The sequence below is a fragment of the Bombina bombina genome, chromosome 7 (assembly GCF_027579735.1).
Source record: "Bombina bombina isolate aBomBom1 chromosome 7, aBomBom1.pri, whole genome shotgun sequence".
NCBI classification, from domain to species: domain Eukaryota; kingdom Metazoa; phylum Chordata; class Amphibia; order Anura; family Bombinatoridae; genus Bombina; species Bombina bombina.
In genome coordinates, this window is record NC_069505.1 from 623870229 (window position 1) to 623894070 (window position 23842).

A 23842-nucleotide genomic window follows, 5' to 3' on the forward strand; every position below is an offset into this window, starting at 1 on the left:
CCCATTCATAGCCTTCTGGCTCATAGGAGACAAAAAAGAAACACCTTCATTTCATGACAATATGATTCAGGTGATGATGTCATAGAGATGTCACAAGATAATGCTCCAAGCTGCAGGACACCTGCAGTGACATGGAATACATCTGGCACAGGGGAATATAAATCAGTGACATGGAATACATCTGGCACAGGGGAATAGAAATCAGGGACATGGAATACATCTGGCACAGGGGAATATAAATCAGGGACATGTAAATTAAAACATTTTGGGTTTATATTTTTTTGTTGACATGAGATATACCATAACACTGCAGTTCCTATAAACGGAGAGATTTAATAAATAGTTTTATATTTTTTACAATCTATCGGTTTTTAGTCCTTTTTTGCCAGTTCGCACTCTCTCTTGACTCGTGAGAAGGGTCCCAGTTCTTTGCAGAAAATGAAATCCCAGAGGACTCGTCCCCATGAAGTGTGGTAAGGAAGCGTATCGTAATACTCGGAGGCGATTTTACGCACCTAGGGAACGAAGGTGAAAGTTAGAATATGGAGTTTGAAGGAATAGGAAGAGGATATAGTTAAAGTAAGGAGACAAGGGGGTACAGACAATGACAAAGAGAAGGAGGAGAGGGGACAGTGGTAGAGAGATAGAGGAAAGGGGACAATGACAGAGAGAAGGAGGAGAGGGGACAATGACAGAGAGAAGAAGGAGAAGGGCAGTGACAGAGAAAATGAGGAGAAGGGGAGTGACAGAGAAAATGAGAAGGGACAATGACAGAGAGAAGGAGAGGGGACAGTGACAGAGAGAAGAAGGAGAGGGGACAGTGACATAGAAAATGAGGAGAAGGGACAATGACAGAGAGAAGGAGGAGAGGGGACAGTGACAGAGAGAATGAAGAGAGGGGACAGTGACAGAGAAAGGGAGAGGGGACATTGAGAGAGAGAAATAGGAGAGGGGACAGTGACAGGAACCAGTGAGTCAGGTATTGATTGAGTACATCCCTTTGTCACCTGTTTGCACACATCACACAATACAAAGTCTGTCCTGGAGACCCAACCTGTTGCCACAACTGAACTTTGAAGCCTGATCTGGTTAACAAGTAACTATGGCCACACTAATGAGCTAATTATTACTGATGAGCAGAGCCTGAACATGTGTCATATGTGTGAGTTGTATGATTCATCTCCTTGCTTGAAAGAAACATAAAAGTTCCTCTATTGTAAAGCCCAGCAGTAAAGCAATAACAATGTAATACATGGACATTATGCTACATCTAGACATGTTCATTTCTTATTATTTTTTTTTGCATGAAAAAGTTATATAAATGCTTATTATATGTAAATATTAACTAATACCACTGTATCAGTTGGGCACTGCCTACAAATGATCACTGGCTGATGGGCACTGCCTACTATTGTTCATTGGCTGATGGGCACTTTCTACTTATGCTCACTGGCTGATAGGCACTGCCTTCTAATGTTCTTATTGGCTGATGGGCACTGCGTACTAATGGTCACTGGCTGATGGGCACTGCCTACTATTGTTCATTGGCTGATGGGCACTTTCTACTTATGCTCACTGGCTGATAGGCACTGCCTTCTAATGTTCTTATTGGCTGATGGGCACTGCCTACTAATGGTCACTGGCTGATAGGCACTACCTACTAATGTTCATTGGCTGATAGGCACTGCCTACTAATGGTCACTGGCTGATAGGCACTACCTACTAATGTTCATTGGCTGATAGACACTGCCTACTAATGCTCACTGGCTGATGGGCACTGCCTACTTTTGTTCATTGGCTGATGGGCACTGCCTACTAATGCTCATTGGCTGATGGACAATGCCTACTAATGCTCACTGGCTGATGGGCAATGCCTATTAATGCTCATTTACTGATGGGCAATGCCTAATAATGATCAATGGGTAATGGGCACTGCCTACTAATGCTCATTGTCTGATGGGCACTGCCTACTAATGTTCATTGGCTGATAGGCACTGCCTACTAATGCTCATTGGCTGATGGGCACTGCCTACTAATGCACACTGGCTGATGGGCACTGTCTAGTAATGCTCATTGGCTGATAGGCACTGCCTTCTAATGTTCATTGGCTGATGGACACTGCCTACTAATGATCACTGGCTGATGGCACTGCCTACTAATGTTCATTGGCTGATGGGCACTGCCTACTAATGTTCATTGGCTGATGGACACTGCCTACTAATGTTCATTGGCTGATAGGCACTGCCTACTAATGTTCATTGGCTGATGGGCACTGTCTAGTAATGCTCATTGGCTGATAGGCACTGCCTTCTAATGTTCATTGGCTGATGGGCACTGCCTACTAATGATCACTGGCTGATGGCACTGCCTACTAATGTTCATTGGCTGATGGGCACTGCCTTCTAATGTTCATTGGCTGATGGGCACTGTCTACTAATGTTCATTGGCTGATGAACACTTCCTACTAATGATCACTGGCTGATGGCACTGCCTACTAATGTTCATTGGCTGATGGGCACTGCCTACTAATGTTACTTGGCTGATGGGCACTGCCTATTAATGCTCACTGGCTGATAGGCACTGCCTTCTAATGTCCATTGGCTGATGGGCACTGCCTACTATTGAACACTGGCTGATAGGCACTGCCTACTAATGTTCATTTGCTGATAGGCACTGCCTACTAATGCTCATTGGCTGATGGGCACTGCCTACTAATGCTCATTGGCTGATAGGCACTGCCAACTAATGATTAATAGGCGATGGGCACTGCCTACTAATGCTCATTGGCTGATGGGCACTGCATACTAATGTTCATTGGCTGATGGGCGCTGCCTACTAATGTTACTTGGCTGATGGGCACTGCCTACTTATGCTCACTGGCTGATAGGCACTGCCTTCTAATGTTAATTGGCTGATGGGCACTGCCTAGTAATGCTCACTGGCTGATGGGAAATGCCTACAAATGCTCATTGGCTGATGGGCACTGCCTACTATTGCTCACTGGCTAATGGGCACTTCCTAATAATGATCATTGTACTTCCTGCTAATGTTCTTGGCTGATAGTTACTTCCTGCTAATGCTCAGTATTTACAACCCAATAATATTATCAGAACGGATGATGTTGTAATCATTGCAATTTAATTAGGTTTCAATGCATATTTTTTCAGGAAAAAGTTGGCAAAACATTTTTTAATAATGCTCTTTAATATGAAAGTCAGTATGTTCAATATTTAGTTATCTAAACTGCAATGCTCACTTTGATATATAAATGTGCTACATATTCTTATAATTCTCTGCTTGTGATTTTAGTAAATTGGAACTGATAGTTCAATGTGTATGTTGTGGTTGTTACTTCATAGACACAGAATTATAGTTTTCTGTCTCCGTAATTTATTATTGCAACATGAAGGTATCATTTACTGAGCTCTCACGGATTACTAATGGGTCATGTATGATACGAACGTTTCAATGGATATGAAGGGTCTGTTTTCATTAGATTTTTTGCATATTGCCTCTGTTATAATGATTTGCCTAGAATCCAGCCTGATGTGTGTAATTATATTAATATATAATTATTTAAATATGTAATTATGTAAACATTATATTAATAAACTACCTACTGTATCCTGATCCTGATGCAGTCAAGGTGTCCTTTAGAAAGCGACCCAGCACTGTCTGAGTCTGCCCTGATAATGTGCAGTCAAGAGGCCTCTGTGCAATAGATACCCAGCGTTATCTGAACCTGTCCTGATAAATATACAGTCAGGAGGTCACAATGCAATAGACACCCAGCACTGTCTGAGCCTGTCCTGATAATGTGCAGTCAGGGGACACCATACAGTAAACAGACACCTAGCCCTGTCTGAGCCTGTCCTGATATTGTACAGTCAGAAGGTCACCATACACTAAACAGACACTCAGCACTGTCTAAGCCTGTCCTGATAATGTACAGTCAGAGGGGCACCGTGCAGTAAACACACCAAATATTGACTGAGCCTGTCATGATAATGTACAGTCAGAGGGGCACCATACAGTAAACATATACCTAGCACTGTCTGAGCCTGTCCTGGTAATGCATACTTAGAGGGGCACCATACAGTAAACAGATACCTAGCAATACCTGAGCCTGTCCTGAAGATTTTAGTTGAGGGTGTATTTTAGATAAACTGGAAAAACCAGTTTTTGATGCAATCCTAATTATTAGGTAACTGATTGTCCTACAATTATATCATAACTCTGCCAATGTTTTACTCTTTAATGCTGTAAAAGCTAAAGCTGAATTACATTACTTCATATTATACAAGTTAACTCTCTGAGCCTAAAACACAATAACTTACCAGCGGAAGTTTGCTCCCAGGAATACTGGGAAAATCATGATGCTCCATGTGGTATCCAACATTGAAGGTCAACCAGTTAAGAGGTCCATAGTAGGAATATGTCTCAAAACCTTTGAGAAACATGTAGTGTTCTGCTATGAAATGCCCTGATATGGGATGAAATCCCATAGACAATATAGACCCAGCCAGCAGATATACAACTGGTTTCAGACCCCACAGAGAGTAGAGGACCCAGTCAAACGAGAACTGTACCAGAGCATTTATAATCTCCAGGTGGGTGACAGGTTTTGGGTTGACGTACAGCGGTCGCAAGACATAGAGTAGGGGCTGTAAAATAATCCATACAACTTTGCGTGTTGGGGTGCAGAAGAAATGTCCCTCAAAGTCTGTGGGGATGTCAACATCCAAGCCATCTCCTCCTAGGTACCTGTGATGGTCAATGTGATATTTCTTGAACGATGTTGAGTAGGGCATCGCAATTGGAAGGTTGGCAAACATCCCAAAGAAACGGTTCAATTTTGCCGATTTGTTGCCAAAGGCTACGTTGTGAGAAATGTCATGGATAGCTAAAGTTAGGGAGTGATTAATAACACCTCCAAGTACGTAGGACCAGAAGATTAGCCACTTCCAGGACAGGTCATGGACTAGATAGCAGCAAAGGATTTGGAAGAGAACCATGGAGGAGACAATCCACTTGAGATGCGGGTCAGGACCCATCAGGTTCTTGATCTCAGGGTACTTGGCTAAAACAAAAATATATGGAATTAGTAAAACTTTAAAACAGACTGATGGACTGTAGAGTATGTACATTCTTCCAACTGGGTGACACAGTGATACAGACTTAGGGGCATGTGAGATGGTTCATCCTACTGCAAGACACAGTAACACAGTCATGGAGAACTAAGTGTCTGTTACTTTCCCCTGCAGGGTGACATAGTTATTGTGAGGCAGAATTTGACCCTCCCTCACAGGGTGAATAAATGACACAGAGGCAGGGACCTGGGAATCTATTTCTCCCCCCACAGAGTGACACACACAGATAGGCCTGAAATTGTGTCCCTCACAAGACACCTGAGACTGTGTCTTTCCTTCTAGAAGGTGACACAGTCACACACACACACACACACACACACACACACACACACAGGGACCTAAGGTTCTGCCCTTCCCCATCCTGGGTGACAGAATGATACAGTAAAAGAAGGAACCTGGGTGTCTGGTTATTCCCCCAGGGTAACACATTGGCAGAGACACAGGAACCTGTAAATCTGTCCCTTCCCTTAGAGAAGGGTCTAGAACTCCTAGAACTCTTCTACCCCCCCCCCCCCCAGCACCGTGATACGAAAGCAGCCACCTGGAGTCGTTCCACCCCCAACAGACCCAAATGCCTTAGAGTCTGTCTCTGCCCCTGCAGGGAGACAGTGCTACAGATTAGCTACCTTGATATCTGTCACTCCCCCCACAGGGTGATCTTGATACCTGTCACTCCCAACACAGGGTGACCAGGATATCTGTCACTCCCCACACAGGGGACCTGGATTTTTGTCATTCCACCCACAGGGCAACCTACATATCTGTGACTACACCCACAGGGTGACCTAGATATCTGTCACCACTCCCACAAGGTGACCAGGATATCTGTCATTCCCCCCATAGAGCGACCTGGATATCTGTCACTACTCCCACAAGGAGACCTGGATATCTCCCCACAGGAGACTTGAGGATCTAACCCTTCCCCCGGCACACAGTGACAGCTACAGGGATTATTTCTAGTGTTACATAATGACACAGACTCAGGGACTAGACAGTCTGTATAACCCCCTGCACGGTGACACAAAGACAGGTAAAGGGACATGAGAGTCAGTTATAGTGTAACATAATGACACAGACTCAGGGACTAGGGAGTCTGTATTACCCCCTGAGAGTCAGTTATAGTGTTTCATAATGACACAGACTCAGGGACTAGGGAGTCTGTATTACCCCCTGAGAGTCAGTTATAGTGTTTCATAATGACACAGACTCAGGGACTAGGGAGTCTGTATTACCCCCTGAGAGTCAGTTATAGTGTTTCATAATAACACAGACTCAGGGACAAGGGAGTCTGTATTACCCCCTGAGAGTCAGTTATAGTCTTACATAATGACACAGACTCAGGGACTAGGCAATCTGTATTACCCCCTAAGAGTCAGTTATAGGGTTACATAATGACACAGACTCAGGGACAAGGGAGTCTGTATTACCCCCTGAGAGTCAATTATAGTGTTACATAATGACACAGCCTCAGGGACTAGCAAGTCGGTATTACCCCCTGAGAGTCAGTTATAGTGTTACATAATGACACAGACTCAGGGACTAGCGAGTCTGTATTACCCCTGAGAGTCAGTTATAGTGTTACATAATGACACAGCCTCAGGGACTAGCAAGTCTGTATTACCCCTTGAGAGTCAGTTATAGTGTAACATAATGACACAGCCTCAGGGACTAGCAAGTCGGTATTACCCCCTGAGAGACAGTTATAGTGTTACATAATGACACAGACTCAGGGACTAGCAAGTCTGTATTACACCCTAAAAGTCAGTTATAGTGTTACATAATGACACAGCCTCAGGGACTAGCGAGTCTGTATTACCCCTGAGAGTCAGTTATAGTGTTAGATAGTGACACAGACTCAGGGACTAGGCAATCTGTATTACCCCCAGAGAGTCATTTATAGTGTTACATAATGATACAGACTCAGGGACTAGGGAGTCTGTATTACCCCCTGAGAGTCAGTTATAGTGTTACATAATGACACAGACTCAGGGACTAGCGAGTCTGTATTACCCCCTGAGAGTCAGTTATAGTGTTACATAATGACACAGCCTCAGGGACTACCGTGTCTGTATTACCCCCTGAGAGTCAGTTATAGTGTTACATAATGACACAAACTCAGGGACTAGGCAGTCTGTATTACCCCCTGAGAGTGAGTATTAGTGTTACATAATGACACAGCCTCAGGGACTAGGGAGTCTGTATTACCCCCTGAGAGTCAGTTATAGTGTTTCATAATAACACAGACTCAGGGACAAGGGAGTCTGTATTACCCCCTGAGAGTCAGTTATAGTCTTACATAATGACACAGACTCAGGGACTAGGCAATCTGTATTACCCCCTAAGAGTCAGTTATAGGGTTACATAATGACACAGACTCAGGGACAAGGGAGTCTGTATTACCCCCTGAGAGTCAATTATAGTGTTACATAATGACACAGCCTCAGGGACTAGCAAGTCGGTATTACCCCCTGAGAGTCAGTTATAGTGTTACATAATGACACAGACTCAGGGACTAGCGAGTCTGTATTACCCCTGAGAGTCAGTTATAGTGTTACATAATGACACAGCCTCAGGGACTAGCAAGTCTGTATTACCCCTTGAGAGTCAGTTATAGTGTAACATAATGACACAGCCTCAGGGACTAGCAAGTCGGTATTACCCCCTGAGAGACAGTTATAGTGTTACATAATGACACAGACTCAGGGACTAGCAAGTCTGTATTACACCCTAAAAGTCAGTTATAGTGTTACATAATGACACAGCCTCAGGGACTAGCGAGTCTGTATTACCCCTGAGAGTCAGTTATAGTGTTAGATAGTGACACAGACTCAGGGACTAGGCAATCTGTATTACCCCCAGAGAGTCATTTATAGTGTTACATAATGATACAGACTCAGGGACTAGGGAGTCTGTATTACCCCCTGAGAGTCAGTTATAGTGTTACATAATGACACAGACTCAGGGACTAGCGAGTCTGTATTACCCCCTGAGAGTCAGTTATAGTGTTACATAATGACACAGCCTCAGGGACTACCGTGTCTGTATTACCCCCTGAGAGTCAGTTATAGTGTTACATAATGACACAAACTCAGGGACTAGGCAGTCTGTATTACCCCCTGAGAGTGAGTATTAGTGTTACATAATGACACAGCCTCAGGGACTAGAGAGTCTGTATTACCCCCTGAGAGTCAGTTATAGTGTTACATAATGACACAGCCTCAGGGACTACCGTGTCTGTATTACCCCCTGAGAGTCAGTTATAGTGTTACATAATGACACAGACTCAGGGACTAGGCAGTCTGTATTACCCCCTGAGAGTCAGTATTAGTGTTACATAATGACACAGACTCAGGGACTAGGCAGTCTGTATTACCCCCCTGAGAGTCAGTTATAGTGTTATATAATGACACAGACTCAGGGACTAGGGAGTCTGTATTACCCCCTGAGAGTCAGTTATAGTGTTACATAATGACACAGCCTCAGGGACTAGCGAGTCTGTATTACCCCCTGAGAGTCAGTTATAGTGTTACATAATGACACAGACTCAGGGACTAGCTAGTCTGTATTACCCCCTGAGAGTCAGTTATAGTGTTACATAATGACACAGACTCAGGGACTAGCGAGTCTGTATTACCCCCTGAGAGTCAGTTATAGTGTTACATAATGACACAGACTCAGGGACTAGGCAGTCTGTATTACCCCCTGAGAGTCAGTATTAGTGTTAGATAATGACACAGACTCAGGGACTAGCGAGTCTGTATTACCCCCTGAGAGTCAGTTATAGTCTTACATAATGACACAGACTCAGGGACTAGGGAGTCTGTATTACCCCCTGAGAGTCAGTTATAGTGTTACATAATGACACAGACTTAGGGACTAGGGAGTCTGTATTACCCCCTGAGAGTCAGTTATAGTGTTACATAATGACACAGACTCAGGGACTAGCGAGTCTGTATTACCCCCTGAGAGTCAGTTATAGTGTTACATAATGACACAGACTCAGGGACTAGGGAGTCTGTATTACCCCCTGAGGGTCAGTTATAGTGTTACATAATGACACAGACTCAGGGTCTAGCAAGTCTGTATTACCCCCTGAGAGTCAGTTATAGTGTTACATAATGACACAGACTCAGGGACTAGGGAGTCTGTATTACCCCCTGAGGGTCAGTTATAGTGTTACATAATGACACAGACTCAGGGACTAGGGAGTCTGTATTACCTGCTGAGAGTCAGTATTACTGTTACATAATGACACAGACTCAGGGACTAGTGAGTCTGTATTACCCCCTGAGAGTCAGTTATAGTGTTACATAATGACACAGACTTAGGGACTAGGGAGTCTGTATTACCCCCTGAGAGTCAGTTATAGTGTTACATAATGACACAGACTCAGGGACTAGGGAGTCTGTATTACCCCCTGAGAGTCAGTTATAGTGTTACATAATGACACAGACTCAGGGACTAGCGAGTCTGTATTACCCCCTGAGAGTCAGTTATAGTGTTACATAATGACACAGACTCAGGGACTAGCGAGTCTGTATTACCCCCTGAGAGTCAGTTATAGTGTTACATAATGACACAGACTCAGGGACTAGGGAGTCTGTATTACCCCCTGAGGGTCAGTTATAGTGTTACATAATGACACAGACTCAGGGAGTAGGGAGTCTGTATTACCTGCTGAGAGTCAGTATTACTGTTACATAATGACACAGACTCAGGGACTAGGCAGACTCAGGGTGACAGTGATACAAAGAGATGTGACAGTCTGTGCATAACATATAGTGGTAACCTGCCCTTACTTATCTGTCTGGTTTCTGGTTACAATATATGAGATCTTTCTCTCCTAGCAACGTGTCTGACTAGTTTTTGTTAACAATAGCTTCATTTTCTTGGCAACCAGTGACAACGGTCACATCCCTTACATTTGTGATAATGATTAGATAGTCATCAAATTCAGTTAGGCTTGGTCACTAAAGAGACCTCTCTTTCAATTCATACAACACATTATCCTACTTGCATTTCCCAGTGCATTACTGAATTGCTTGCCTACTGTCCTCCACCCAAATAAATCTGCAAAATGTTAATACTCACCCAGTATCTCTTTCCTCCTGTCGGAATGGGGCTGGTCCGTGTAAACCCATTCAAAATTACCCCGAACTACCCTATTACCCATGATTTCCTAATAGGTTCAATGGACAGAATTCATATGGAGTCTCCTGTGGGGGATAAATAGGTTTAATACGTTGTAGGGTTCAGTCATTAGATGTATAGATTTTGTTGAAGTTTACTAAGCTACCCTATGTGAATATGATTATTAACTATAACAAAATGAAAACTCTCTTTAAAGGATCTTAAAATAAATTGCTTTATCTTCAATACTTTATACTATTACTTTAACATTAGGTTACTTATGCACAATACCTGAAAATGTCTAGAAATTTTAAAATAAATAAAAATTTAAATGTAGCAATTTAAAATAATAAGATTTCTTTATGGTACACATTTTTGTTATTAACATGTAGATTTCTGGGAAAAATGTGAACCGTCTACAAATAATATTATAAATATAATATATTACGCAATAAATGTAGTTAATACATCACTAGACACTAACTTAAACTAAATTACAATCTAAATAATGTTAGAATTAAACTAATTGAATTTCTGTACTTATGAGATGTATATTAATAAATTAATTAATTGAATTAACACTGTCAACAACTTAATATTTAAAAGGATCATAAAACAAAGTCTAGATTAGAAAAAAAAATGATATTCAGAATTCAAGTATTCAGATTTAGTTTTTAATCATTAAAAAATAATATATACAACGGATCAAATCATGCTGATTGTTTGATTAATGATTAATAGGATCCAAATTAAAATAATAAAATCAATAAAATTAAGTAGACCTTCAAAGGGAAGTCATTTAAACTACGTAGTATCTGAAATAATAATAACAATTACCATAATACAATTATTAGAAAATTACTTTTCTATTTATTATTTATAAGGTTTTACTTAAAAACAGAAATATAATATGAGGAATTTATGCATTCTATATTACTAAAATTTACCACTGAAAATCACTAAGCTCTATAAAAGAACGTTATATAGGATAGATAGTTTATAGGATAGTTCCATAAAGCTAAATGTAAATCACCTGAAATTGTAAAGTGTCCTATGCAGGCTTCAAAATGGACAACCTGTGACAATGTGTGACAGCATTGAGTGGAAGGACTCTCACCCCTTACCCTGTACTTTTATAGGATACGCCCTTTGTGTCAACAGAAAAAAAAATCCTATTAGATAAGTTGTGCACATGACAGCAGGTATAACCTGTTAATCTTTCATGCATGCTAGAAACTCCTCGTATGGACGTCACACCCAATATTCACCTGTCCGACCAGTTTGGTCTCGGAATAAGTAACAAACTCTTGCAATCAGCCACAGAACACCTTCTCATGTATTGCAACTAAAACGTCCCTTTAAGGGTTGCTATAATATGTGAGTTATCTAACCAAGGTATATTTTAGAATGAATAATGTATTTTAAGTTATCTCAGTTTTTGTAAACAGAGAAATAGCAGACATAACAGTCAGTATTTTTATGGGGTTGCAATTGTCACTCACACAGAAATAAGGTCCCTGACTGTTGTCATCATGCAGTAAAGGGGTCACCTGATATCAAGTGTCAGCCACAGCATTATTTCACCAGACTCTCATGGGAGATTTGACTTGCTTTTGTCATGTATGGGATTAGCACCACAAAATCCTTACTGCAACATTTTGTATTGTGATGTCATTTTGTTGTTACGTAAAAAAATAATTCTACTCTTTATTAAAAAATTGCAAACGCACATTAAACTGAAAACGTAAAGGAACAATGTAGTTGAAAAATGACGTGCTCTAATTCCTGCGTGTCCCGAGCGGAAACTGCTGCGGATACGGTCAGCAGCACTAGTGTAATGGCTCAGCTTCTGCTCCATACAAGTAGTGCTCTGCGGGGCACAAGCAGGGCCGCCATCAGGGGGTGACAGGGGTGACTCCTGTCAGGGGCCCCATGGGCCAGGGGGGCCCCATGAGGCAAGAACTAAAAAAAAAAAATTTTTTTTTTTTTTTTAAATTTTGGCAGCCACCAGTGGGTACTACATCAGAGTGCTAATTGAGCATGGAAAATGTTATTACAAGGAGTAAAGTATTAGCATTTGAGAGGATTTCTGAGTGTGCACTCAACCACTATGCACAGTGTGAGACAGACTAGGCACTTTGTTTGTACAGTGTGTGCCTGAGTCAGACGGCAGATCACTTTAATTTACAGAGGAGGTAGGAATTACTTAGCAAATGTTTTTTTTATTTCTTTGTGCAATTTCAGATTGTAACTTCAGTGTGGTAGTAGTTGTATGGTGGGGCCAGGTGTCCATAAAAACATTTTTTTTTTAGCAGCAGTGTATTTATGATTATTTGACAATACTGTTGAATTTCTATATTAAAAACCATGCGGAAATGTTTCCTCCTATATATATTACATTACAGTTTACTGCCCCTTTATGCAAGGACTTTCCAGATGCAAGGAGGCATTTTATCTAAGATGTTTACATCTGCATAACATGTTATACTCTCAGACTAAGATTGCTCAGTGTTTGAAATGAGACAGGTTAACTTAAAACTGTTCTGTTTACACTACAGCTGACTTAATTTTGAAATACATACCAACAAGCCTATATCCTGCATTTAACCAGATCTAATGGTATGAGTACCACAGCTTATGTTTCCACCAAGACCATATAGAGTACAGCATTTTTAAAATCCATAAGTACAGCTGACAGATGGGAACATTTATACACTATATTTGAAGTGGTGCTCTTGGTTGGGGAAAATGGGGAAAAATCAAACATATGTTAACCTTTTAAAAGTACTTTTCTTCATCTAGCCATCTACCCAGATCATTAATGTACAATTTTGAATTCACAGAATTATTTTTGTTTGCACATTTACAAATATGATTCTTTAAAAAGTGATCTCTTAATTTCTGCATTTTTTTTATCATGCATGTCACACACTGTTGGTTTAGGGGATACAAGGTGCATAAATGTTTCCTCCTGTGAGTGTTTCTGTGGGTGTCTGTGTTTATGTCTTTGTGCTTTGGTTTGTGTCGCTATGGGTGTGTATGTATTTTTTTCTGTGGGTCTCTCTGTGAGGGTGGGTGTGTATGTCTTTGTGCATTTTCTGTGGATGTCTGTGAGGGTGTGTGCATATGTCTTTGAGCTTTTTCTATGGGGTTCTCTGTGAGGGTGTGTGTATGTTTGTCTTTGTGTATTTATTTTCTCTGGATGCCTCTGTGAGGGTGGGTGTGTATGTCTGTTTTCTGTGGATGTCTCTGTGAGGGTGTGTGTTTTCTGTGGGTGTCTCTGTGAGGGTGTGTGTATGTATGTATGTATGTATGTCTGTCTGTGATTTCTGTGGATGTCTCTGTGAGGGTGTGTGTTTTCCGTGGGTGTCTCTGTGAGGGTGTGTGTATGTCCTTGTGTGTTTTCTGTGGATTTCTCAGTGAGGGTGCGTGTATGTATGTCTATCTATCTGGGTTTTATGTGGTTGTCTCTCTGTGTGTGTGTATGTCTTTGTGTGTTTTCTGTGGGTCTCTCTGTGTGTGTGTGTATGTCTTTGTGTGACTTCTGAGGCTGTCTCTGTCAGTGTTTCCTTGGGTGTATGTGCAAGTTTGAGTTTGTGTGTGTGTGTCCATTGTCTGTTCCTTTTTAGGACATTTTGACCTTACTACTGATTATTCACATCTTTCTACAGACTTTGAGACTAATGAGACCTTTCCGGAAGTCACCAATCTACCATTTAACCTTTAAATGATTGTTTAGACAGTTCAGGGCCCATTCTTTCAGCCACTGCATGCCGTTGGCATCATTTAGTTCGCATCTTCCTTTACAAAAAGATAATCAGAACTCCATATTTTGTTTTCTAAATCTCCTTTTTTACAAAACTGTAGTTTACCTCATTACTTGTCAGGTCAATGTAAACAAGTGCTGAGTGTCTGAGTGTGTCTGTGTCTGAGTTTCTTTGCGTGTCTGCTAGAGTGTCTATATGTAAATCCTTATGTGTGAGTGTGTGTTTCAGTGTATAAGTGTGTCTGTGTTTGTGTGTTACTACCTTTACAACATTTACAAGTTTAAATAGACACTTAAGAATAAAGTGCATATACGTTTTAGTCACTTGGTCAAAAATTGCACATGTCAAAGCGGGGGGCCCTGTTCAATGGTTAAGTCAGGGGCCCCAAAATTTCTAGTGGCGGCCCTGTTCACATCTTTCTACAGACTTTGAGACTAATGAGACCTTTCCGGAAGTCACCAATCTACCATTTAACCTTTAAATGATTGTTTAGACAGTTCAGGGCCCTTCCTTTCAGCCACTGCATGCCGTTGGCATCATTTAGTTCGCATCTTCCTTTACAAAAAGATAATCAGAACTCCATATTTTGTTTTCTAAATCTCCTTTTTTACAAAACTGTAGTTTACCTCATTACTTGTCAGGTCAATGTAAACAAGTGCTGAGTGTCTGAGTGTGTCTGTGTCTGAGTTTCTTTGCGTGTCTGCTAGAGTGTCTATATGTAAATCCTTATGTGTGAGTGTGTGTTTCAGTGTATAAGTGTGTCTGTGTTTGTGTGTTACTACCTTTACAACATTTACAAGTTTAAATAGACACTTAAGAATAAAGTGCATATACGTTTTAGTCACTTGGTCAAAAATTGCACATGTCAAAGCGGGGGGCCCTGTTCAATGGTTAAGTCAGGGGCCCCAAAATTTCTAGTGGCGGCCCTGGGCACAAGTGGTACTTTTACTATGTGCTGCCGGGGTTAAACACATAGAAGTTCAGGGTTGCTAGTGTTAACATTACATAGTCTTAACAAATTATAGCATGTCATATTTACACTGTAATGGCCCTTTAATTCCCCATAAAATATACAATTATGTGTCGTACAGTAAAGTAAAGATAAGTGTGTCTATTTCCCCCAGAGATCCTGACCCTGCAACATGCTATTTGATCAGTGCAGGCACTCATTTTTATTTGGCCACAGCAGAACACATGAGATAAACACTTAAGATCCCTTTTTTTTAAGGCGTTTGTCCCTGTACTGCAAAACAATGCAAGTGTAGCTAATAACATTATTATTTTTTAATATTTTGTATGATGATCATTTGTGATGATTATATTTATTAAGGTTTATATATGTGCCAGCAGATGATCCCATGGCGTATGGCGTGTATACAATTATTATTATTATTATTTATATTTTGTATGAAGACCATTTGCAATGTGAAGGTTAATCGGTTATATATAAAACACATACAAGAAATACTTCAGTTACCATATCACGGTATATACAGTATATATATATATAAAACATTTCCCATGGTGTATGGTGTGACAGGCATTTTACTTATGTACATGAACAACAAAAAAATCACAGAAGCTTAGATAGGACATACTAGTGCTTAGATAGGACATACTAGTGCTTAGATAGGACATACTAGTGCTTAGATAGGACATACTAGTGCTTAGATAGGACATACTAGTGCTTATATAGGACATACTAGTGCTTAGATAGGACATACTAGTGCTTAGATAGGACATACTAGTGCTTAGATAGGACATACTAGTGCTTAGATAGGACATACTAGTGCTTATATAGGACATACTAGTGCTTAGATAGGACATACTAGTGCTTAGATAGGACATACTAGTGCTTAGATAGGACATACTAGTGCTTAGATAGGACATACTAGTGCTTAGATAGGACATACTAGTGCTTATATAGGACATACTAGTGCTTATATAGGACATACTAGTGCTTAGATAGGACATACTAGTGCTTAGATAGGACATACTAGTGCTTAGATAGGACACACTAGTGCTTAGATAGGAGTGCTTAGATAGGACACACTAGTGCTTAGATAGGACATACTAGTGCTTAGATAGGACATACTAGTGCTTAGATAGGACATACTAGTGCTTAGATAGGACATACTAGTGCTTAGATAGGACATACTAGTGCTTAGATAGGACATACTAGTGCTTAGATAGGAGTGCTTAGATAGGACACACTAGTGCTTAGATAGGACATACTAGTGCTTAGATAGGACATACTAGTGCTTAGATAGGACATACTAGTGCTTAGATAGGACATACTAGTGCTTAGATAGGACACACTAGTGCTTAGATAGGACATACTAGTGCTTAGATAGGACATACTAGTGCTTAGATAGGACATACTAGTGCTTAGATAGGACATACTAGTGCTTAGATAGGACATACTAGTGCTTAGATAGGACATACTAGTGCTTAGATAGGACATACTAGTGCTTAGATAGGACATACTAGTGCTTATATAGGACATACTAGTGCTTATATAGGACATACTAGTGCTTAGATAGGACATACTAGTGCTTAGATAGGACATACTAGTGCTTAGATAGGACATACTAGTGCTTAGATAGGACATACTAGTGCTTAGATACGACATACTAGTGCTTAGATAGGACACACTAGTGCTTAGATAGGACATACTAGTGCTTAGATAGGACATACTAGTGCTTAGATAGGACATACTAGTGCTTATATAGGACATACTAGTGCTTATATAGGACATACTAGTGCTTAGATAGGACATACTAGTGCTTAGATAGGACATACTAGTGCTTAGATAGGACATACTAGTGCTTAGATAGGACATACTAGTGCTTAGATAGGACACACTAGTGCTTAGATAGGACATACTAGTGCTTAGATAGGACATACTAGTGCTTAGATAGGACATACTAGTGCTTAGATAGGACATACTAGTGCTTAGATAGGACATACTAGTGCTTAGATAGGACATACTAGTGCTTAGATAGGACATACTAGTGCTTAGATAGGACATACTAGTGCTTAGATAGGACATACTAGTGCTTAGATAGGACATACTAGTGCTTAGATAGGACATACTAGTGCTTAGATAGGACATACTAGTGCTTAGATAGGACATACTAGTGCTTAGATAGGACATACTAGTGCTTAGATAGGACATACTAGTGCTTAGATAGGACATACTAGTGCTTAGATAGGACATACTAGTGCTTAGATAGGACACACTAGTGCTTAGATAGGAGTGCTTAGATAGGACACACTAGTGCTTAGATAGGACATACTAGTGCTTAGATAGGACATACTAGTGCTTAGATAGGACATACTAGTGCTTAGACAAAGTGATATGAAACCGAATTTTTTTCTTTCATGATTCAGATAGAGCAGCAATTTTATGCAACTTTCTAATTTACTTCTATTATACATGTTTCTTCATTCTCTTGGTATCTTTATTTGAAAAGCAGGAATGTAAGCTTAGGAGGCAGAAAAATGTCGCCACCAATCAGCAAGCGCTACCCAGGATGCTGAACCAAAAAATGGGCTGGCTCCTAAGCTTATATTCCTGCATTTTCAAATAAAGATACCAAGAGAACGAAGAATATATTGATAAAAGGAGTAAATTAGACAGTTGCTAAAATATCCATTTAATTGCCTTAAAAGGACACACTAGTGATTTTGTTTTCTAACTTATGAAGTCATCATGTGTATTTATTCACTTTTAAAGGCTATAATGATGCGTTTATCACAGTGAAAATGTCTTAGTAATCCCTGGTTACTCAATGTGTGGCTCACTGAACCTTCCCTGGCGGCTCACGTGAAGCTATTGAGGAAATAAAAAGACAGATGCCGCTGCAGCAGGAGCCACACCATCACATTTGTGTTTCCTTTGGGTGGGTAGTGCTAGTAAGTGTTACTGCCACTCGTTGGTCAAACTAGAGGAGAGGACATTCTGAATCTTATATTTGTTGGTCAGGTCTTGTGTTTGTACTGACAGAGCTCCAATCATCTGAAATAGAAGGCGCTTATTGGTTTTATGAGGAAAAGAGAGGAGATAACAAACGTTGCCACTTTTCATTGCATCATACACCAAGAGGCACTCATTTGGAAACTCAGAAACAACAAATTGCAAAACGATATCCAGCTGTTTGTGCGCGTGGTCACTTTTATTGTCTCAAAAGTACTGAACCATCAATAGTTTTGACAGCTGCTTGAGGTGATGCATAATGAGGTAAGATGGTTATCTCGCGACAGAGTTCTTGAACGCTTTTTGAGTTTACTTGTCGGAGTACATGAATTCCTTGAAAGCAAGGGTAAAAACAAGCCAGAATTACAAGACCCAGAAAGAATTATATAGTCGGCCCTTGTGACTGATATCACGTCACCTGAACACACTAAACTTGGTGCTCCCAGGAAGAGATAAGCTCCCAGGTCACATATTACGTGCAATAAAAGCATTCAAGAAAAAAATAACCACACTATATTTACCTGACAAAGATTTTGTTCACTTCCCAAGATAAAACAAATGACCCATCACTACAGCAACACTTTAGCCTCAGTGAATTTGTCAAAGTGCTGGAAGAGCTGATGGGCTTTATTGACAACACCTTTCATGTGCCTGTGTCCTCACTGACTAGTTTTAATACAACTCTGCCCTTCTACCCATGTGCTCTCGAAAGTGAAATTGTTGAGTTGCAGGCAAAAGACACTTGGAGCAGGAGTGGGTCACTTCTGGAATGTAGTCTCTGAATTGGACTTTCCCACCTTGAAGACATTTGTAAAAAATAAAATGCCCTTTTTTGTGACCAGGTATACTTGCGATTTGTGAATCAATAGTCTCTACCATGAACATTCTAAAGAGGAAACAGGGAAACAGACTGACCAGTTCCCATCTTGATTGACTCCCAAGGATTGCAAGCCACAAATACAACATGAATACAGTTAAAGAGATGAATGCATTCTTCCACTCTTCTTAGTATTAAAGTGACATTAAAGTCATGTTTTTTACTTTTCATTTTAAACATTCGCCTAGATTACGGGTTTTTATCGGTAAGGCTTGCGGTGCTAACGAGCCTTTTTTCCCACCGCTCCCTTAAAGGGACAGTCAACACCAGAATTTTTGTTGTTTAAAAAGTTAGATAATCCCTTTATTACCCATTCCCCAGTTTTGCAAAACCAGCACTGTTATATTAATATACTTTTTACTTCTGTGACTAACTTGTATCTAAGCATCTTCTGACCGCCCCTAATCACATGACTTTTAGTTATTATCTGTTGACTTGCATTTTAGCCAATTAGTGCAGTGTCTGCCACTAGCCACGAGCGTGATCACAATGCTATCTATATGGCCTACATGAGCTTGCTCTCCCCTGCTGTGAAAAGTAAATAAAATAGAGGCGGCCTTCAAGGGCATAAAAATCATATGTGCTTTCCTAGGTTTGCTTTCAACTAGAATACCAAGAAAACAAAGCAAAATTGTTGATAAAAGTAAATTGGAAAGTTGTTTAAAATTACATGCCCTATTTGAAAAATGAAAGTTTTTTTTGGACTTGACTGTCCCTTTAAGACAACGCTGGTATTACAGTTTTTTTTAACCTGGCGTTAGCCGCAAAAAGGTGAGCGTAGAGCAGAATTTAGCTCCACATCTCACCTCAATACCAGAGTTGCTTAAGTCAGCGGTGAGTTGGCTAAACATGCTCGTGCACGATTTCCCCATAGGAACCAATGGGGCTGAGCTGGCTGAAAAAAAACCTAACACCTGCAAAAAAGCAGCGTTCAGCTCCTAACGCAGCCCCATTGTTTCCTATAGGGAAATTAATTTTATGTCTGCACCTAACACCCTAACATGAACCCCGAGTCTAAACACCCCTAATATTACACTTATTAACCCCTAATCTGCCGCCCCTGCTATCGCTGACAAAGACATTATATTTATTAAACCCTAATCTGCCCCCCCCCCCAATGTCGCCACAACTATATTAAATTTATTAACCACTAATCTCCCGCCGCCAATGTAGCCGCCACTATTATAAATTTATCAACCCCTAAACCTAAGTCTAACCCTAACACCCCCCCTAACTTAAAGGGACACTGAACCCAATTTTTTTTCGTGATTCAGATAGAGCATGCGATTTTAAGCAACTTTCTAATTTACTCCTATTTTCAATTTTTATTCGTTCTCTTGCTATCTTTATTTGAAAAAGAAGGTATCTAAACTTTTTTTTTGGTTCAGCACTTTTTTATTGGTGGATGAATTTATCCACCAATCAGCAAGAGCAATCCAGGTTGTTCACCAAAAATGGGCCGGCATCTAAACTTAAATTCTTGCATTTCAAATAAAGATACCAAGAGAATGAAGAAAATTTTATAATAGGAGTAAATTAGAAAGTTGCTTAAAATGTCATGCTCTATCTGAATCACGAAAGAAAAAATTTGGGCTCAGTGTCCCTTTAAATATAATTTAAATACATCTAAATAAATTTACTAAAATTAAAAAAATTATTCCTATTTAAAACTAAATACTTACCGATAAAATAAACCCTAAGCTAGCTACAATATAACTAATAGTTACATTGTAGCTAGCTTAGGTTTTATTTTTATTTTACAGGCAAGTTTTTATTTATTTTAACTAGGTACAATAATTATTAAATAGTTATTAACTATTTAATAACTTCCTAGTTAAAATAAGTACAAAAGTACCTGTAAAATAAACCCTAACCTAAGTTACAATTACACCTAACACTACACTATAATTAAACTAATTACCTAAACTACCTACAATTATTTACAATTAAACTAAATAAACTAAAGTACGACAAACAACAAACACTAAATTTCAGAAAATAAAAAGAAATTACAATTTTTTTAAACTAATTGCACCTACTCTAATCCCCCTAATAAAATAAAAAAAGCCCACCAAAATAATAAAATTCCCTACCCTATACTAAATTACAAATAGCCCTTAAAAGGGCCTTTTGCGGGGCATTGCCCCAAATTAATCAGCTCTTTCACCTGTAAAAAAAATACAATACCCCCAACATTAAAACCCACCACCCACACACCCAACCCTTCTCTAAAACCCACTCAATCCCCCCTTAAAAAAAACTAACACTACCCCCCTGAAGATCTCCCTACCTTGAGCCGTCTTCACCCAGCTGGGCACAAGTGGACCTCCAGAGGGGCAGAAGTCTTTACCCGATCCGGCCAGAAGAGGTCCTCCAAGCGGCAGAAGTCTTCATCCAGGCGGCATCTTCTATCTTCATCCATCCGGAGCGGAGTGGGTCCATCTTCAATCCAGCCGACGTGGAGCCATCCTCTTCAAACGACGTCCTAACACTGAATGAAGGTTCCTTTAAATGATGTCATCCAAGATGGCGTCCCTTGAATTCCGATTGGCTGATAGGATTCTATCAGCCAATCGGAATTAAGGTAGGAAAAATCCTATTGGCTGATTGGATCAGCCAATAGGATTGAGCTCGCATTCTATTGGCCGATTGGAACAGCCAATAGAATGCAAGCTCAATCCTATTGGCTGATTGGATCAGCCAATAGGATTTTTCCTACCTTCTAAGTTAACCATTCCCATGTTGTCTGCATTATATGTTTACATTGTATGTTTTCATTTATCAAGAAATTAGCTAAACAGGCAGGCCACAGGGATTAGTGGTAAATGATGTGGCTCTTCTAATGGCTGTCTCTTGCCAGTTTGGCTTTCTTAGAAAAAACAGTGAGGAACACTGTGTGACACACGATGTGAGGTCTGTTCCCCAGATCACACTATAGCTCAGTAACATTACACTATGTGACAGTGTGACACACTATGTAAGGTCTGTTCCCCAGATCACACTATAGCTCAGTAACATTACATTATGTGACAGTGTGACACACTATGTAAGGTCTGTTCCCCAGATCACACTATAGCTCAGTAACATTACATTATGTGACAGTGTGACACACTATGTGAGGTCTGTTCCCCAGATCACACTATAGCTCAGTAACATTACACTTTGTGACAGTGTGACACACTATATGAGGTCTGTTCCCCAGGTCACACTATAGCTCAGTAACATTACACTATGTGACAGTGTGACACACTATGTGAGGTCGGTTCCCCAGATCACACTATAGCTCAGTAACATCATACTATGTGACAGTGTGACACACTATGTGAGGTCGGTTCCCCAGATCACACTATAGCTCAGTAACATTACACTATGTGACAGTGTAACACACTATGTGAGGTCTGTTCACCAGATCACACTATAGCTCAGTAACATTACACTATGTGACAGTGTAACACACTATGTGAGGTCTGTTCCCCAGATCACACTATAGCTCAGTAACATTACACTATGTGACACACTATGTGAGGTCTGTTCCCCAGATCACACTATAGCTCAGTAACATTACACTATGTGACAGTGTGACACACGATGTGAGGTCTGTTCCCCAGATCACACTATAGCTCAGTAACATTACACTATGTGACACACTATGTGAGGTCTGTTCCCCAGATCACACTATAGCTCAGTAACATTACACTATGTGACAGTGTGACACACGATGTGAGGTCTGTTCCCCAGATCACACTATAGCTCAGTAACATTACACTATGTGACAGTGTGACACACGATGTGAGGTCTGTTCCCCAGATCACACTATAGCTCAGTAACATTACACTATGTGACAGTGTGACACACAATGTGAGGTCTGTTCCCCAGATCACACTATAGCTCAGTAACATTACACTATGTGACAGTGTGACACACGATGTGAGGTCTGTTCCCCAGATCACACTATAGCTCAGTAACATTACACTATGTGACAGTGTGACACACTATGTGAGGTCTGTTCCCCAGATCACACTATAGCTCAGTAACATTACACTATGTGACACACTATGTGAGGTCTGTTCCCCAGATCACACTATAGCTCAGTAACATTACACTATGTGACAGTGTGACACACGATGTGAGGTCTGTTCCCCAGATCACACTATAGCTCAGTAACATTACACTATGTGACACACTATGTGAGGTCTGTTCCCCAGATCACACTATAGCTCAGTAACATTACACTATGTGACAGTGTGACACACTATGTGAGGTCTGTTCCCCAGATCACACTATAGCTCAGTAACATTACACTATGTGACAGTGTGACACACGATGTGAGGTCTGTTCCCCAGATCACACTATAGCTCAGTAACATTACACTATGTGACAGTGTGACACACAATGTGAGGTCTGTTCCCCAGATCACACTATAGCTCAGTAACATTACACTATGTGACAGTGTGACACACGATGTGAGGTCTGTTCCCCAGATCACACTATAGCTCAGTAACATTACACTATGTGACAGTGTGACACACTATGTGAGGTCTGTTCCCCAGATCACACTATAGCTCAGTAACATTACACTATGTGACACACTATGTGAGGTCTGTTCCCCAGATCACACTATAGCTCAGTAACATTACACTATGTGACAGTGTGACACACGATGTGAGGTCTGTTCCCCAGATCACACTATAGCTCAGTAACATTACACTATGTGACACACTATGTGAGGTCTGTTCCCCAGATCACACTATAGCTCAGTAACATTACACTATGTGACAGTGTGACACACGATGTGAGGTCTGTTCCCCAGATCACACTATAGCTCAGTAACATTACACTATGTGACAGTGTGACACACGATGTGAGGTCTGTTCCCCAGATCACACTATAGCTCAGTAACATTACACTATGTGACAGTGTGACACACAATGTGAGGTCT

General features: G+C 40.5%; 1 protein-coding gene across 1 annotated transcript; it reads right to left on the minus strand.

The window, feature by feature from the left end:
• Positions 1-251: 251 nt before the first annotated feature.
• LOC128636156 (sphingolipid delta(4)-desaturase/C4-monooxygenase DES2) lies at positions 252-11403 on the minus strand. The gene is made up of 4 exons (XM_053689206.1): positions 11314-11403; positions 10242-10366; positions 4338-5080; positions 252-515 (listed from the first exon to the last, which is right to left on the minus strand). Exons 2-4 carry the CDS (start codon positions 10321-10323, stop codon positions 372-374), a joined length of 969 nt encoding a protein of 322 aa, XP_053545181.1. The 5' UTR covers positions 10324-10366; positions 11314-11403; the 3' UTR covers positions 252-371.
• Between the last annotated feature and the right edge of the window lie 12439 nt (positions 11404-23842).

Coding starts and splice junctions, on each gene's coding strand:
- LOC128636156 (XM_053689206.1), bottom strand. CDS start 10,323: ATGGGTAATAGGGTAGTTCGGGGTAATTTTGAATGGGTTTACACGGAC. Junction 5,081..10,241: donor CAGGAGGAAAGAGATACTGG/GTGAGTATTAAC, acceptor TTTTTGTTTTAG/CCAAGTACCCTGAGATCAAG. Junction 516..4,337: donor CTGGGAGCAAACTTCCGCTG/GTAAGTTATTGT, acceptor TTCGTTCCCTAG/GTGCGTAAAATCGCCTCCGA.